The sequence below is a fragment of the Sceloporus occidentalis genome, unplaced genomic scaffold (genome assembly GCF_023333645.1).
Source record: "Sceloporus occidentalis isolate IW3139 unplaced genomic scaffold, rSceOcc1.0.p SCAF_12, whole genome shotgun sequence".
Classification (NCBI taxonomy): Eukaryota; Metazoa; Chordata; class Lepidosauria; order Squamata; family Phrynosomatidae; genus Sceloporus; species Sceloporus occidentalis.
In genome coordinates this window covers 9,024,834-9,037,595 of record NW_028316992.1, presented here as the reverse complement: position 1 = coordinate 9,037,595, position 12,762 = coordinate 9,024,834, and the positions used below count along the sequence as shown (strand labels likewise).

The window sequence follows — 12,762 nt, the reverse complement described above, 5'->3', positions numbered from 1 at the left end:
AGTCCTAAATCCAGATGTACACCTCAACTAGAAGTGAGCAGCCAGGAATGATATCTTGCAGTTGTAGTGATTAGCTGAATGAAAATATACATTTTAGTACGTTATTTCAGTGGGAAAAGATAAGTTTCATGCTAGGAGTATGTGTTAGGTAAGTGGTGGGCAATTTTAAAATGACATTGCAATACCTGTATTTGTTTATTTACAATATTTATATTCCTTTATATAGCTCTTTTCCAAGGAGAATCTCCCCAAAGGCATAAGCAAATAGATAGTGTACCAAATATTTTGATTATTTGGCCTCAAAACTGATATTATGTAGCTGATAAAACAATGTAGAAATGAGCAAAAAAATATGACTTAAAGGAGCCATAACATGATTTCTAAATTAAATTTGATAAGGAAAAATATGTAGAGATACTCCCCCCCCCCGCCCCGTCTCATAATGCTGGGCCTCAGGTTCATCCAGTCAAAGGAATAGAAGAATGAGCAAAGACAAAAGAAAATACTCATACATGCAAAGCATAATTAATATATGGAAATCGCTGTTTCAAAATTGAGTGATCATTAGCTTGTGGCCCACATGTAATCCATGGATTGCAGTTTCTCCATACATGAAGATCCAAAAGGCAAGGGACAGTTCTTTGATGGTCACAAATGTACTTGATGTGTGAGTAGAGCACATGGAAAAAGGTTTTGGGATTTATTACATACTTGAAAGCAAGGGCACCAGTGCCATACAGTACCTGTGGAAAGGTTGTGGAACTGCAGTAAGTGTCTTCATAACATGCCAGGCATATGATTTCGCAGAGGTTGAAGTAGTTACCGCAAGACTACAGAACTGAAGGGAAGCATGTTGCAGCCTGCACCATCAATTCTGTGACTAAAAGTTGTTAGTGTGTGCTTGTATTGCACACCTGTGTTGTTGTAAATTGCCTTAAATATTGCTCAGTGAGAAGAGAGGATATGCATTTTCCAAATAAACCAATAGAAATCTTTTTTGGCTTTAACTCTTTTAATCTGTCTCTTATAGAGCTGTTTAGAGCCATCTAGCACGTTAAGAGTCTTGCCATGATGTTTCTCTTTCCGTGAAGGAAAGGGTTCTGGTACTGAACACTGTCATTCATAAATACTGTAAAGTTTCTACAAAAGAGTTCTTCTAGTTTGATCTGCAAAACTGAGATAAGGGGTGCAAAGTTGTTGGTTTTATGCAAAATATAAATAGTACAAAATTTATTAGTAATATAAATTTTTCAAAGAATACACAATGAAGAGTCTGTTTTGCCTGAGTTTTCCATTCTTTTTTAAAAGCTCTTTCTGACATGGAGGTGCTCCCTCTTGCCCTACCATCTCCTACCCGCCAGATGTCAGAGGCAGAAAAGCAGAGAATGGAGGACCAGGAAGAAAACACACTGAGAGAGCTGCGGTTGTTTCTCAGGGATGTTACCAAGAGGCTGGCCACAGACAAGCGCTTTAACATCTTCAGCAAACCGGTGGATATTGAAGAGGTCTTGTTTCAGTAACGTGCAAACGATGAAGTTGACCTTATTAGCAATTAATCAAAAAAGGCATTATATTAATTATCACAAGATATCTATAATCTAACCTGTTAGCCATAATACTAACATACTATTGAACTTAATATTGTTCAGGCCACATCTGTGGTAATAATCTTATTCTCTTATCGGAAGTAGATGCCTGGAGAAACAGCACTAAGCTATTGAAAATGCTGATGTTTTTTATTGAACTCTAGCATCTACTTCAAAAAATTCAACAAATTAAGCAACCATCTCTCTCCTTGTTGGTTTCTAGCTGAAGAAAAGACTGAAAAATCTAAAGCTAAAACTATAGTGTTTGATTTCACTGATTACTTGTGTAGCCATTTGTAAAAATCCAAACAAAAAAGATAGGATTTGGCTTAATTACATTTGTGTTACAGCTAAACATGCCAAATTTACCTTCAGACCAAAATTAAAATAAAACAAAAAACAATTAAACAAAAATGCAAATGCCCAACATAAAGCAAAGCAAATATGCTTTAAGGGCCGTTTGTGTACTAGTGATTTTTAGATCAAGTTTACAGTTACGTTTGTGACATCTGTCCTTTTCCCGGTCAACTTCAAAAGTGAATTTTGCACAGATAATTTACCCAAGAAACAGCAAGTTGTAGTGATGTGTTAGAAAAATGTAATTTGTATTATGCTGGTGTTTGGGGGTTGATTGTTTGGTGGACAGCATGCATGCTTGCTCATGTGATACAAATCTAAATCTAAAGAGCTAAGATATTTTTTTTAAATTTCTGTGTTTTGCAAATGTGTAGTTGAACCAATGGTTAGCTTTTGAGTTGAGCCAAAGCTGAAAACATCTTGGAAGCAATTCTCTTTACTCTGAAAGCCCACTCTACCGTCCTAAATGTATAGTAGTGGGATATAAATTATAGAAATGCATGTGGCATACGTTCAGAACCACTCTGTTTCGAGATACCATTTGAAATGTTCCAAAGCTGAGCTGTTGATTAAAAATAAGTTCCAGTGTTAAATCGTGGCTCAAATCAAGACCTGGCCTTCGTTATTACATCTTTTTTTGTTTTATGTGACCAACTTTTTTGTACCAAAGGCTTTGTCCCTACAAGACACTACTTGACTGACATCCTGTTGGGTAGTCCCAGCAATAGTGTGAGTGGACTCATTAAATTGATTGTTGAATTGTGAGTCAATATGTAGGTAAATCAGTAGATTTGCTGTACGTGGGAATAACAACAGGATTTCAGCCCTTGATTAAAAATCTAAAATGACTGGAGTTTGCTGACAAAAATAATATCTTACAAAATAGAAAAAGGAGTGTCATTCCAAAACTCTAAAATGGACAAGATGCTAACCCAGGAGTAGCCAGAGTTCTCAAAAAGGCAGATTTTCAGGCTGAAAAAGAAGTGGTCACCAAAGGGGATTGGAATTGGAATTTTTAAAAATTGTATATAGGCTCACAAAATACTTGCCACACATCACTTGTGTTGAACATGTCTTCTATTCTGCTGGTTGCATTTGCAATGCTCTCCCCAGACTAAGGTGAAAGAAAAATGAATAATTTTGATTCTGATCTCAGGCAGTTCTGTGGAGGTATTCAGAAATAATTTGGAAACTGGAAGTTGGTGCAAAGTTCAGAGCAACTTTAGTGTCAAGCTGAGTGGCATGCCACATCATTTGGAGGGGGGGGGGGTGTATTTTGACTTGTTATACAAAATGCTGAAACATATCCCAGAATTAGGACCAGGATTTTGGTTACCTAGTTTAAAATTCAAACTTAAAAAAAAAAGCAAATTGACTGCTGCATAAAGATGGGAGTCATCAGCAGTCTCTGGTGGCTTTTGATCATGGGTGATTATCAAATAGCAATAGCAAGTACATTTCTATACCACTTTCCAATGTATTAAGCAGTTTACAAAGCGTAAGCTAATTGAACCCAACAATCTCATTTTAGTGACCTACCGAAGGATGCCAGGCTGAATCAACCCGGAACCCCTGGTTTGTATTGAATTCACAACCTTGTGGTTTGTGAGTGAGTACAGCCATTTAACCACTGTGCCACCAGGGTTCCCTAATCTGCATCCATTCACCTATCCTGCACTCCAGAATAGTTCAGAATGTGTGTGTGTTTTTAAAAATAGTATATAGCAGCTTGCCTATAATTGTTACGTAAGACTAAAAGGTATCATTTTATTAGATAATGCACTTGTGGTACAGCTTTTGATTTTTGTTTTTTTGGTCACAGTTTGAAGTAGAGAAAGAAAAAGCTGCTAATCACAAGGTGGCTGGAGACTGCATTGTCACCGAGGTGTTCTTGAATGTGTTAGGCGGAGGATTTGTAATAGTGTGGTATCATAGTGAACTTTTTTACATGCAGAGACTAGAACATTTTGTTTGGTTCAGCTGTGAAGTAGAAGAAAGTGGCTGTCAAGAGAATGTGACTGTTGTCTCATGAGGAGAATTGATTGGATTAAGGGTACTGTGAATATTTATTGTTGTGGAATGTAAGGAATATAAATTCATTAATAACAAACTTTGTTTAGTGATCTGGAGCTAGATGGCTGCTAGAGATGTGTGGAGTAAATCCTGAGCTTTATTTGGAACAAGCCATACTGATTTTAAATAAAGTTCAGTTGAAGGTTATTATATTTTTATTCTGTTGTTGGAGCCCATTGGCTTCAACAACAACAACAACAACAACAACAACAATAATAATTTTATTTTAATTTTCTTTATTTTATTACTGAAAAATTATTTAGATGGATACAGTTACAGGCTGTTGCATACAATTAATTCTGAATACCTCCACAGCACTGCCTGAGATTAGAATCAAAATACAATTAATTAATTAATTAATTCTTCCAGAAAAGTAATTTTGGTCCCATATGTATATAAGTTTGTGTAATACAAGTTTAAAAAATGTTTGCACACGGTAGTTTTAACAATGTAAACTTTCTTCTGGCCAGATACACATATGATATCTGTGCAAAGTGAGGCCATATAATTGGATCTGTCTAGAGTTTTTGTAATGAGGCATTCTCCCTCCTCCTCTCCTTGGTTAATCTTTTTAGTTGTATTCATGTTACTCTTGAGATTAGTATGTGGGATACTTCCTATTCTGCTTTGGTCAGGTCTCACTTAGAATACTGTGTCCAGTTCTGGGCACCACAATTAAAAAAGGATGTTGACAAGCTGAAGCATGTCCAGAGGAGGGCAACCAAAATGAAGAGTCTAGAAATCATGCCCTATGAGGAGAGACTTAGGGCAGTTTAGCCTGGAGAAGAGAAGATTAAGGAGTGACATGATAGCCATGTTTAAATATTTGAAAGGATGTCATATTGAGGAAGGAGCAAGCTTGCTTTCTGCTAATTGAGAAAATAATACATGGAACAGTGGATTTAAACTACAGGAAAAGAGATTCCATCTCAACATTAGGAAGCACTTCCTGACAGAAAGAGCTGTTCGAAAGTGGAATACACTCTAAGCGTGGTGGAGTCTACTTTGGGGGTTTTAAAACAGAGGCTGGATGGCCATCTGTTGGGGATACTTCGATTTTGTATTCCTGCATGGCATGGGGTTGGATTGGATGGCCCTTGTGGTCTCTTCCATCTCTATGATTCTATGACTGTTATTGGTGGGGAGTACTTACACAAGGGAAGAACTGGAATGGAGAGTCTGATGTCTGACATTTAAATGTCATACCTGTTCTGTGGAGAGGCCTGATCCTCATATCACGGCAGATATAATGACCAGTATGCAGTAGTGGCAAGAATATGGTGGAAGGAATTCCATTTTCCTTTTCCTAATTGTGGCATAGGTTTCTGTTACAAAATGTACCATCTATGTTGGAATCTGCTTTTCAGCCATAAGGATTCTCTCTGCTCCTGGGAGCATGGGAACCTGCTTAGCAGCAGTTGAGCCTGCCTTGGAAACATTACACAACAGGAAATCTGCTTCCTTGTTTTTCTTCTTTGTGTGCCTGAAAATCTGATCTGGGGTTCTTAGGCCTGCAGATCCAGTTTTGAGGATGCTGGGGCGGGGACGTGAGGATTATACCCTTACTGGTTTGCTGGAAGAAGCACTTCTATCAACAGAATGACCACTGGATCTGCGTGATGTATTTGACTATACTCTTCTTCCTTGTGTCTGAACCTTTGAAAAAGCCCCATATATCTTCAGATATATTAAAAACAGAAAACATTTTAAAATTACCTTTTAGAAGAAAGCTTTATGGATGAAAATGTTTTGCATTACATCTGTTTGACAATATGAATACTGCAATTATTATACTGTGTATATATATTAAAAGTTAGCACATATAACAGTATCATTTTACTGTGGTATTTGGTTATAGGTTTCAGATTATCTTGAAGTTATTAAGGAACCAATGGACCTGTCTACAGTAATAACTAAAATTGATAAACACAACTATTTAACGACAAAGGATTTTCTAATAGACATAGATCTCATCTGTAGCAACGCATTGGAATATAATCCTGACAAAGATCCAGGTGGTAAGAAAATATTTCATCTTCTTTTGCTTGAACATGAAAGGACATGACTCTTTAGCCTGTTGCAGCTCAAGTATCTGTGTAAGCTACATCTCATAAATGTATTTCAGTTAAAACCTTGCCCAATATCTCTGCAGATATAAAAGTGCCTGGCCCAAACTAGCTAGTATTGAAAGAGCTACATATTTTAGTTGGGTTTGCTTCTTCTAGTTATTCTCCAGATGCTACAAGGAAACCCTTAAAACAACAAGAACTCATACATCTTTCAAAATAAGTTGTGATACAGTACAGAAGCCTGCTGTTCAGAAAACACATTACAATTCAGTTGTGTGTACCAGAATCCTTCAACATGCTTGAAAAGGAACTCTTTGGATCCCAAAGTATTTTTACTTCATAGTAGTCTGGTTTCATTGGGACCTGCTTCAGCATAAATATATGCAAGGTTTCTCTTTTAAAAAGACTTAATGAAAAAGATTGAGGAGCTGTGCACACTGGCCATAAAGGACAGCCTGGGGCTGGAGTTAGGGCATGGTGTCCACACGATGCACCCCGACTCCGCCCACAGGTCAGCGTGATGCTGCATGCTGCTCCATACGGTGTGCAGCATCATGGCACTCCTCTGATGTGTTCACACGATGCCGCGCCAAAGGAACGCCTTAAAGCCACAGCGTCACAGCTGTTGTGCTCTTTCCAGGGTGTAAAAAGGAGCCACTTTTTGCGACTCTATTTGTGTTCTGGAAAGGCCATATCAGGGCGTGGCGTGTGGTTGCTGTGGCTCCGATCCAGTGCAGCTGGAGGCAGCTACAGGCCGCCCTTTAGGAGCGGTCTGCATAGCCTCTGAATCTCTTTCAGTTCCATTACTAATGTAACAATGTCCTAAACAGGTCTTGAGTATAATGACAGGGTAGTAAGCTATTGACAAATTAATAATGGACAGCATTAGGAATAGAGTAGAGTAGAATCTGCTATTTCTTTATTAATGAAGTATCTTGTATTAAATCATTATTTCTTCACATTATTGCATGTTAAGAACTGCAAAACATAGGTTTTCATATAGCTTCTTACTCAAAGTATTCTCAAAATGCTTAATTACATCTTACAGTAGAGATCTAACAGAGATCGTCTTTCCCATTTGGACCCAAATAGCTAGACTTGCCCTATAGCTTATTTATGTTCTTTCAGCAAAACCTCTACTACCACGGAGTGTATACTTGTTGATTTAATTATACTTGAGGATGTGAACTGGTTATTGTTTGAACAGTCCTAGCATCAGATGTCTTGTGATAAATGTCCCTCCTCTGACTTTTTGTTTTTGAAATGTTTTTCAGTGTAGATTTTTATCATGTAATATTAAAACCTTACTATTTGTGAATAATGCATGTTTGCATGAAATGCAGGTGCCTCAAGTATGATTTCTCATTAATAGGTTTGATAAAATTCTCTTTCTCTCCCCCCCCCCCCCCCCGGAGGAAAGCCTTTGCACACACCTGAACACCCTGATCTCTCCAAAATTAAGATGGGCTGAAGGCAGGCTTCCCATGATTATACATGGTAGCTTGATGGCCTTTGGCTTAAAGTGCCACTTGTAAAAGCTTCATGTTGATCAATGTGTCTGCCAAGCAATGTTAGTATTAAGGCTTAGAAGATAAGAATGCATTTATTTCATCAGGCACCAGCATGGTTATTTTTATTGTTTGATTTCATCTGTGGATATTAACTTACTTAATTTCCAAATATTAATTGTTTACGTAGTTTTAATTATGTGATGATTTATGTATTTTTTTAAACATGTATTTGTGTCATTGCCTTGGGCACTCCAGTGATTAAGATGATTTGTAAATTTAAAAATAAATGAAATATCTTTGTTAAAGTGAGTTATGCTAATTTTGTAGATAAAATAATTAGACACAGAGCCTGTACTTTGAAGGACACAGCACATGCTATCATTGCTGCTGAGCTGGATCCAGAGTTCAATAAAATGTGTGAAGAAATCAAGGAAGCAAGAAAAAAGAGAGGTATTATCATTTCTTTTTAAAGATCTATATCTTAGATCTACTGTGACAGTAAAAATATATAAATGTAGTTGAATCCTTGATCATTAGATGGATTATCTATAACCAGCAGTTGTTACAAACAAAATAATGCTGTTATAATTGAAATATTTCTAGATTTGCACTGTTGTGATTTAGAGAATGGAACCTTTAAGTTTAATATGTTGATTTGTTGGAGAAGGGATATGTTTTTGAAAACATTTACTGTTTTCATAACGAAATCTTCTGAGTGGCTGGATGTTACATTGATCAAAGCTCTTGTAGAAAAAGAGAGACAGCAGCCTAGGATACTCAGCCCTCCTGGTTAGATGTAGACTTCGTCCCACATTGAAAGGTTGGAGTACACAAGTACACAGAAGCTTTTAAGTATGTTAGCTAAAGTTTGATAAGCTTTGTTGAAAGCAATTCATTGCTGGAAGAATAAGCCAAGAAACAATTATCGTGTATTTTAGGCATCATCTTATATACAGGTTTTTGAATACATAAATCTTATTTGAAGTTGCATATTAAAATTACATGAACTTTCAGAAAATAAGCATCCTTCCTAGAAAATGCTTAACAAATACAAGTAAAAAGCATCCCTTTTGAGCTTGAAAATTGAAGCCTAAACAATGTCATGTATCCTGTGCTGATCAAATGGTATTTATTTACATTTCAACTCAAGTATTCTTCCACTTTAATTTACTAGAAAAAAGTACCTTTATATTACACATTGGTCCAAAACATACTGCAGAAATAATCCAGTTCAAGAACGCTTTAACTGCCCTAGCTCAATGCTAGCGATTTCTGGGAACTGTAGTTTTGTGAAATATTTAGCCTTCTCTGTCAGAGAGCTCTGGTGCCACAATAAAGTATAATTCCCAGGATTTCTTAGCTCTGAGCCAGGGTAGTTAAAGCAGTCTTAAGATGAATTATTTCTGCAGTGTGTTTTGGAGCATAGTTGTTCTATGAAGATACCTTTGATCTGTTTTACAACTTAAGAAAGGCTTTTTTAAGTTTCTTTTTGAGCTGTTTTGCAAGAATATCCAATTCTTCTACAGCGGCAGTATTTTTGGCTAAAGTGATTTGAGTTGTAGACACTGAAAATACTATGGGTTAGATCAGAAATCCTCTAGTGATATGAGTAAGTGGATGATGACCTTACTCTGCATTCTTTTCTTCGCTGTCCCAAAACCTAGCCTCAGAGACTTGAGATACCCTGCAGAAGGTCTCTGAGAAGAATAATACAATTGGTTGAAGGAAATTAGACAAACACCTTATGTAAGCAAGAGCTCACCTCAGAGAAGGCCTTCTGTCATCTCTCCTTATCCCCACAGGCCATTGTACCATATTGCTACATTAGGCATGGTTCCTCAAACATCTTGGGAGCAGTTTTAGGGGACTGCAAGGGACAGGAAGGGTAGGAAATGTCAAAAGGTAATCCTATGACTGCCTACTTCTACTAGTTGGATCTCTGAATCCGAGTCCACTGTGAAAATACATCTTAAGGTTCTATGGTTGTTTGTTCTTGAAATGATGACTTTGAAGGAAATAGTTTAACGTGGTACAAAAGAGAAACGGGAATGCTCTGTAATGTAGGTATTTTAAAATCACTTACTTCTGTTCAGAGGGAGGAGCAACAGTTCAATAAGCCAAATTGTACGTTAAACAGATCACTGGCTTATGAATGCCTGGATACAAAGGCAAGAATTGTAAATTAGACAGAACATCAAGTGACAATAGTTATACAGATTTTAAAATATCTTAAAGTTTGGTTGATTGATGAAAGCTTGTATTCTGCAAAGCCATCGGTTGCCTGAAAATTAATTAAACATTTTAATAAATTAATTTTATTAATTAAGAGGAAATATAAAGGGAAGGAAGAAGTGGGGAAGACCTTTGTGAGCTAGAAATCAAACTTGAGCCTGCTGACCAACACCTTACATTGTAATTAAAAGACCAATTTTGAGCCATTGTAAAAATAATAATTACATCTCACTTATAAAGCATGTGCTAATACGACTTCTTTTTAAAGAAATCAAGATTAACTCTGACCTTTTCTGGCAGCTGTTATACATTTGCTGGTTTGGTTTGGCATAATCGCTTTCCTTAATAATGTGACCTGGTGGCAGGCCATATCATTAAGCCCATAGCCTTAAACCTTGTGCACAAGCAGCAACTACTCCCACTCACCCGAATCTTTCTGGTGACTAAAAGGTCTGCGCTCATCTCATATAATTCTGTTTTCTGTATGGCAGAAAACAGCAGATGCTTGGTTTTATTCACTTGGTTGCTTTCCTCAGTTTCCATTCTCACAAAAAATAGAGTTAGTTGGATTTAGAGTTATAAGTAAAGTGCAACCCAGCCAAGGGATTGAAAATACTGAATTCATTCTCAGTGGTGATTCTCCCAGCTGTGTGAGAGTGTTATTGATGGTTTAATTACACACATGCATGTTTAATACAATCTCAAAGCCACCACCCTACACTTTAGGAGGAGAAATATAGATTGAGAAAGTGGCCTGGGATGAGTGGTATTAGATTCTTAACCTTGCTTCATCTTTCTGCTCTAAATTGCCATTCCAAAGCAGGTTTTTCCTGGAAAGTCAAAAGCTGATTGGATTACATGATTTGCAGATAGGCCTTGCAAGTTTATCCTGTTGGTACTTACATACCTGCCTGAAACTGTTCCTTGAATTCTGGTTCTTGTTCAGATTTGGTTTGTGTTCACTTCTGCAAGATGAAAATAGTACTAAGGTATTCTACAGAGTTGTTGTAAAGATTACAATGTAAAGTGTGTGAATCTTTTTAAATACAGCAGGCCTATATAAATTCTAAATAGTATTATCTTTGAAACAATGAAGTTTTAAAAACTATTACCAGTTTTTCATATTCCATTGCTGTATATTTGATACATTCATTTGTAAGAAAAACCAATATATTCTTGACATAAACCATTGTTTTGTAATATCCCTCTAAATGCATTTAATTGCTGTGGGGTTTTAATGCTTCATTTCAGCATGCTTTTTTTTAGAATAGCTAGTTAATACTGTCAGGATTATTTAAATAAATATGCTTATCTTCTATGCACAGGCTTATCAGTAACAGCAGAACAAATAACTCCTCATGGTTCCAGTGTACAGAAAACAGAAACTAGAGTTGAAGAAGCATTCCAGAGCAAGCAAAAAAATGCAATGGCACTTTGGCACAGTTCTGCAAATAAATGTGCATGTAAGTGTTTGAGATTATTTATGCAGAAAGCATCAGTCTTATGTACATTTGCCATCACGGCCACCACCTCTCCTCAGGCTGACAGGTTTTATTTCCAACTTTAGTTTGGAGTAAGGAAGGCATAACCTGCACCTTTTTCTTCCTTATCTTCTCTTCCCTAAACAATTGACTTAGAAATGATAGAGTCCCTGGTGGCTGAACTCCGGTTCAGCTGTCTTTCTTGGTTATTTCACTAGTTCGCTTATCTTTTTGAAATGAACCAAGCACAAAGTTATATTTCTGCCCTCACTTTTTTGAAATCTATGACTTTTGCAAAACTACTGACTATGGTGGGTAATGCAAAATATAAACTTCTTCCCAGGTTCATCCTTGCAAGCAATGGGTATGGTATGGTTTCCACATTGCTCTCATTTGGTTCGCAAATGGGTAAATGCTGCTACTTGAGATCTTGGGAAATCTATAAGCTTCTTAGTTTGTAGTGGTGTTACTCACTGCTTTCTGTGATGCAGGAGACATGAATTACTCTTGGATGTGGAGTTTTATTGCTGGTGGCATATAGATGACATAAGGGTGTCATAGGGATAATTGGTAACAAAATCATGAAAAGTGGCAGAGAGGAAGAATCCTGGTAGAACATATACATGTATCATTCTGCCTTGCTGTCACACTGAACGTGAACTAAAAGCATGTAGACATAAATGTTAACCACTTCGGATCTCTTGTGTGTCTTTGGAAGTTAGACTTACCATTTAGCCTAAATAGCCTTGATACCATGGGTTTGTTCTTTCCTTGTAAGTACATAGCCAACATTTATGTTTATACTGAGAGATAACAGAATAAAATGTAGGTAGGTCAGTTTCTACAGAACCTAAGTTGATTTCAGAGCATCAATATGTTTAGTGGATTACAGTTTATAAATGGCTTCTAAAGACAATTTCCATAACCTTATGCTAGAAGGAAGAAGATAATGTGAAAATCTCACTATGTTCCTGGGAGCATGGTGCGAGTGGAGAGAAGGCTAGGAAGTGTGTTTTGCTAATTTGCCTTTGAAACTTTGTGTGCATAAAATGAGTTAAGATCAGTGATGATCAGGCTGGCATTACTATCATTTCTGCTTGGTTGCATGTGATGGAGATGCAGCATTGCCTGCATGTCTTGTTGAGACTTCTGTTTCTGTAGGCTAAAACTTCTAAAAATGTACTACACGGATGAGTTAAAGGAACATAGATGATTCCATGTTATTGCCAGTAGATGGTGTTAAAAGCACACATTGTTTTGCATCTTTGAACTATTTACTTAGTGTAAGTTTTTTATGGTTCTGTTGAAGTGCTTTTGAACATGTAGTACTGTATTAAATTGGCAGACCATGTATTTTTGATACAGAGCACTGTATATTCATAGATCAGTACAAGTATAGACTTGAAATATTTAAAGCATTATCTTCTATGAAGTGCTTTAAAATATTTTTTCC

The 12,762-nt window shown here is 36.8% G+C and overlaps 1 protein-coding gene across 2 annotated transcripts in view; it reads left to right on the top strand.

Moving 5' to 3' along the window:
- Positions 1 to 12,762, top strand: part of LOC149305236 (ATPase family AAA domain-containing protein 2B-like) — a 91,037-nt gene that overhangs the window by 69,260 nt on the left and 9,015 nt on the right. The window contains exons 21-24 of one of the 2 annotated variants that reach the window (XM_089478107.1): positions 1,309 to 1,490; positions 5,875 to 6,034; positions 7,924 to 8,046; positions 11,154 to 11,291. In XM_089478107.1, the coding sequence (XP_089334233.1) occupies positions 1,309 to 1,490; positions 5,875 to 6,034; positions 7,924 to 8,046; positions 11,154 to 11,291 (603 nt within the window). Of the gene's footprint in view, positions 1 to 1,308; positions 1,506 to 5,874; positions 6,035 to 7,923; positions 8,047 to 11,153; positions 11,292 to 12,762 lie in introns of both variants that reach the window. The other variant, XM_089478106.1, reaches the window with a different exon arrangement.